Source organism: Sinocyclocheilus anshuiensis, unplaced genomic scaffold (assembly GCF_001515605.1).
Source record: "Sinocyclocheilus anshuiensis isolate Anshui unplaced genomic scaffold, SAMN03320099.WGS_v1.1 scaffold161, whole genome shotgun sequence".
NCBI lineage: Eukaryota > Metazoa > Chordata > Actinopteri > Cypriniformes > Cyprinidae > Sinocyclocheilus > Sinocyclocheilus anshuiensis.
Genome location: NW_015539832.1, coordinates 358,122 through 363,047, shown reverse-complemented (window position 1 = coordinate 363,047; position 4,926 = coordinate 358,122). Strand labels below are relative to the sequence as shown.

Sequence of the window (4,926 nt, the reverse complement as noted above, 5' to 3'; positions counted from 1 at the left end):
TAGCAAATGGCTGCAATATAACAAAGAGTGAAAAATTTAAGGGGGTCTGAATACTTTCCGTACCCACTGTATGTGTAGTTCCTAACAGACCATTTTCTGCTATGGTATAGAAAGAAGAATCGTGCCATCCGAAATAATTATTTTAATTCAGCAAAAAAAAAAACATTGATTCCTTGGATTGCTATGGGCATAAAAAGAGAAAAAATCCCCTGACCTCAATCCTATTGAGAACATGAGGAGCATCCTTAAAATGAAGATCTATGAGGGTGGGCGGCAGTATACCTCCAAACAACAGCTCTGGGAGGCAATACTGGCATCCTCAAATGAAGTACTGCCAGAAACTATACATGGACTTACAAGTTCAATGGATGAGACAATTGTTAAAGTCATCTCCAAGAAGGGTGCATATATTAATATGCAACTTGAACTGTAAATAGGTTTTTAGTTTTAAATTGTGTTTATTTTTGGAAAAATGGCCTGTCCATGCAGCAAATATGACAGATTTCTGTTTTGAGTTCATTATAACCCATTGAACGTTTTCAAACTGCATCCTGCATAATTGTTTGGAACAACATATTTAGTGTTTTTTTTTCAAAATATCAATAAAACTGTTGACATTATCAGGTCTTTCACATGTAATAACATTCTCATTGTAAAATAATAGTTGAGGATAAAATTAATCCTTAATCATACTGACCGATTTGGAAAAACAAACAAAAATGGCATGTGCATAATAATTTGGAACACAGTGTAGAGCAAAGCATAAATACAATCAATGATATTTAACTCCAAAAAGAATACCACACAGAAACGCTGGTGTGAATAAACAAGTTTACCTGCTGCAGGGATGGACAAGAGCACCACCAGGAATTTCTTGATGAGGGAAGCGAGAAAAGTGCGCTCCTTCTTAGCTCTGTGAAAACACAGTTCATCATGAGACTCACAGGACATTGTTTTGAGGTTTTTTAGGTTTACGGGGCGTGAGGCCGTTTCTTACTGCTCCGTATCCTGCGGCTCCATCTTCTCATAGTTCTTTTTAATGAGGTTCCAGAACTTCTGTAGTTTTGGGACCTTCTTCAGCTCCTGCTGCAGTCTCGTCTGAATAAACAAAATCTGGAGTCACTTTCAAACATCTCAAACAGTGGCCATGCATGAAATATGTAGTAACGCATGAAACGAAAATTATATGTAATAGTGCAAGAAATATTTAATAAAACTGATTTTAATTGAGTATAATATTGAGTTTTTGTACTATAACACATGCATTTTGAAAATGTGGCTGATGTAATGGACAGCAGGATATAAAGCTCATATACAGTAGGACATGAAATGTGTGCAACGCAGTAATATTCACCGGCAGCAAACACATCCACATGGGCAGAGAGACCAGCTTCTGCACCTGCTCACGGATCAAGTCCACTTCCTGTAGTCACAAAGAAATGGAAAAATATCTTCTGTTAGTTCTGTTTTATTAGGGATGAAGCCGAACCTCATATCACATTAGTTCAAATTAATACAGAGCTTTTGACGACATGTTTTTTTCAGTTTCAGTGTTGCTGATCACTGGATGCAATCACTATATAGTTAAAATCAAACGCTGTAGTATCATCAATGTCCATGTGCTCCTGCCACTTAGTAATGCTACTTGTCTTGTTTTCTGTATGCATATTGCATTTATTTCCAAATACAATAAGATTCTCAAACAAAGAAAAAATAAAGTGTGTGAAAACGCAGATTCTCTACATTTGTAATTTTCTGCACTGGCTCCTCTCACAGCATCTGTACTTCCACTATAGAAAGCATTCATCAGCTCATGACTTCAGTCTGTTTGAGATTGCTGAGTTCATTCATGGTGGATGCTCTCTGACCACAGCATGATTGCAAAATTTAATCAGGGACATTATAGGCCTATGCTGGTCATTTCTATTGCTACTCAAACCGAAAGCCTTCCACCACAGTGCATGCATAAGCAGAAATGTACATGATTAGCATACAAACACTAGACAATCTCATCAACAATGCAAATGCACCATCTGCTTCAGAGTGGGGAGACACCATGCCTTAAATTAGCAGCAACCCAAAAAATAGACGAAAACAGCTTTTCACATTATACATGTGAACTTCTGAGCTGCTATTTGGTTTCATTTCTGAAGTGTTTTGCACTCAAGTGTGTTGAGTGCAGTTAAAAAAAAACATATATTAGTCTGTTTGCTCTGTGCAAGGCAACAGTGCCACCAAGTGATGTGCCCAGAAAACAACAGGTCATGTAGCAAATGCTTTTAGAAAAGTGGCCAAAATCAACAAATGCAAATATAGGCGGTTATTAACAATTGCTAATGATTGGTAACTAACCAGACTGTTGAAGCAGTGATCGAGGAAGAGCAGAAGCACTGTTTGCTCCTTCAGCGGCAGGCCGAGCTGCTCGCCCGACAGACACGACTCCATCACGCACTTGAAGAAGTGAGGGAAGTGAGTGGGTGCTTTCTTAAAAACCTGAAGAGACAGAAACAGTGCACTCACATCAAAACACACTTAATGATATCTACCTGTGCCTGTAAAAAACACATAAATAAATAAATAAATCTGTGAAATTTATGATTAAAACCAGCACCCCTGGTTGTCAGAGCTTTACCTTGAAAACACCAAAATAAATAAAAATTACAGATTACAGATTAACCTTAATTTTTCCAAAAAAACTAATATACAGTATATAATTAACAGAAATAATGTTATTCCACCAAATTGTTTTTTTACCTTTAAAATACACTGACAACCACCTTAAAAACACAGGTGATATAGAGGAAGTCACATGATGAACCAATTATATCAAATGTCCTATTAGACCTGTTAGAATTAACAGGTTTTTACTGTAGCATTTTAACAGGCTTCCAGTGTTAAAATTTTGATCACTTTTTAAAGTACTGTTCATTTTGATCAAACTGTTACTGTGGATCTGAAGTCTGTTCTGATCTCATGGTCAGCTATGGTCAAACATGTGTGAATCAATGGGTAGTGATGCACCGAAACTAAACTTTTACCAAAACACCAAACCTGAAAGTACAGTTTTCATTTAGCCCAAATACAAAACTGAAAATAACATTTCAGTAATTAAATCAGATTTTTTTTAACAGTTTGTTAAAATGTTTGCGCATCAGTAGTGAAGGTGTTGTATTCGATGTCATTCATGTACAGAAGTGTAACTTATTTTACATAGCAGTGCATTCGAAGTCCGTGCAATCTACCCATTAATCAATGGTTTAATACAAACCTCCCAAGCGGGAACATTTTCTCGAAACTTCTCATTGACGATACAGCAGATGGACATCAGGTAGCCGTTAGAGGAGGCTTCAGGCGTGTAGTTCGGCCACAGGTAGTTCTCCAGGTACTGGCTGCAAAACCAACAGGAACATCAGCAAACCACCAGCCCTACAGATCCACTAACAACAAAACCTGTGCGGAAATCACCAACCTGAACTCCAACAGCATAATTTTTCTGATGGCAAATCTAAAACAAAGAAACAGCCTTAGTCAATATGCATCAAAGTTATCAAACTGTTCATTTAAAACACTTTCATATAGAGAGAGACAGACTTTAACAATAACAACACTCACAGTATTTATAATACTAATGCAAGAACTAAACATAAAAGAGTCTTACTTTGATTTAAGGATCTCATTCTGATAAATGTCTTCAATGACCTGCAAATAGGAAATAGTCAATGTTCATAAGCCACATTCTGAATAAAGCTAGGCTTTAAAAGTAAGTTGATCATTCACTGACTTGAAAATGCAATTCTGGCCAAACACAACAATACATGAGCACAAAGCAACATACCTTCAGGATCTATATTTCGAGTAATCTCTCTCTCTATATATTTTGTAAAGTCAAATCCCGCAGACTGAAGCTAAAAGGAGAATTAAACCTCAAAGCCTCACCTGAGAATCAAATGGTAGTTTGTTCTTGACATGAGGAGCCCAGTATTTGTTTGAAAGCTTGAGAGAGAAACACAAAACAGGAATAAAATAAGCACGTCTGGTGCTAATTCAAGCAGATGTAGACTAACGAACCGATACAGAGTTCATAAAGTGATCATAACTCACCTGAGTGACATATTCCGCGTTGATCTGAGACACTGGAGGCGCAGAGGTCTTTATCACTCTCGAGTCCTTCTGCATGATTTACACAATCATTAATAATGACGATCAAACAAGAACTAGAACAATGATCCAGGTCTGTATATCAACTTAACGCCTGAAAGTTTCATTCACATCTTTCAGCATTCACTGCTGAATACCAAAAAAGATCAGTTATACGCTGCGGTGTGAACTTAACCAATGCTGCTAATCAATATAAACTTTGTTATAACAGAAACGTCAAGAATACGTTGCGTAGCTTTAGCTGTATGCTAACATGTGCGACTAACGTCGCGGCTGATGACAACTTCCGCTTTTTTCTTCTTCTTTTGGTTTTATGGCGGGTTGCGTTGACATTGCGAACCAACTTCACAGGTGCATACCGCCACCTACTGTGAAGTGTGAGTGTGAAGAGACTGTACCGTTTCCACCTAAATCCGATATTCTGTTCATTATTCCACAATTCTTAATAAATCTCATGATTGCACTTATTTGTTTTCCTGCATTTGGACCATCATTCAGAATACTACTTAATGAAAATGCTTTAATTCCTAAGGATTATAACTGATCCCTTTCTCTTTCATATGCTGTACATATCATCATAACGTGTTCCACAGATTCTTCTGTTAAAAAAACATTACATAGACCAGTATTATGTTTCCCTAGAATGTATAGTGTTTGGTTAAAATGACGCGTTAACTTCGGCTTTCTGAGTGTCCTTCCAAAATAAAAGCCTAAAGACTTTCTTTGCAGAAGAAGAAGAGAGACATTTGGAGGTCAGTGGTTCTCAAC

General features: G+C 37.1%; 1 protein-coding gene across 4 annotated transcripts in view; it reads right to left on the bottom strand.

Moving 5' to 3' along the window:
* The window catches only part of aqr (aquarius intron-binding spliceosomal factor), a 75,247-nt gene extending 70,795 nt beyond the window's left edge, over nucleotides 1–4,452 (bottom strand). For all 4 annotated transcript variants that reach the window (XM_016480456.1, XM_016480457.1, XM_016480459.1 and 1 more), the window contains exons 1-9: nucleotides 4,102–4,452; nucleotides 3,937–3,993; nucleotides 3,659–3,699; nucleotides 3,470–3,505; nucleotides 3,269–3,389; nucleotides 2,353–2,493; nucleotides 1,355–1,423; nucleotides 998–1,098; nucleotides 837–913 (exon numbers count right to left, since the gene is read on the bottom strand). In XM_016480456.1, the coding sequence (XP_016335942.1) occupies nucleotides 837–913; nucleotides 998–1,098; nucleotides 1,355–1,423; nucleotides 2,353–2,493; nucleotides 3,269–3,389; nucleotides 3,470–3,505; nucleotides 3,659–3,699; nucleotides 3,937–3,993; nucleotides 4,102–4,176 (718 nt within the window). In that variant the 5' untranslated portion in view covers nucleotides 4,177–4,452. The remainder of the gene's footprint in view (nucleotides 1–836; nucleotides 914–997; nucleotides 1,099–1,354; nucleotides 1,424–2,352; nucleotides 2,494–3,268; nucleotides 3,390–3,469; nucleotides 3,506–3,658; nucleotides 3,700–3,936; nucleotides 3,994–4,101) is intronic.
* Between the last annotated feature and the right edge of the window lie 474 nt (nucleotides 4,453–4,926).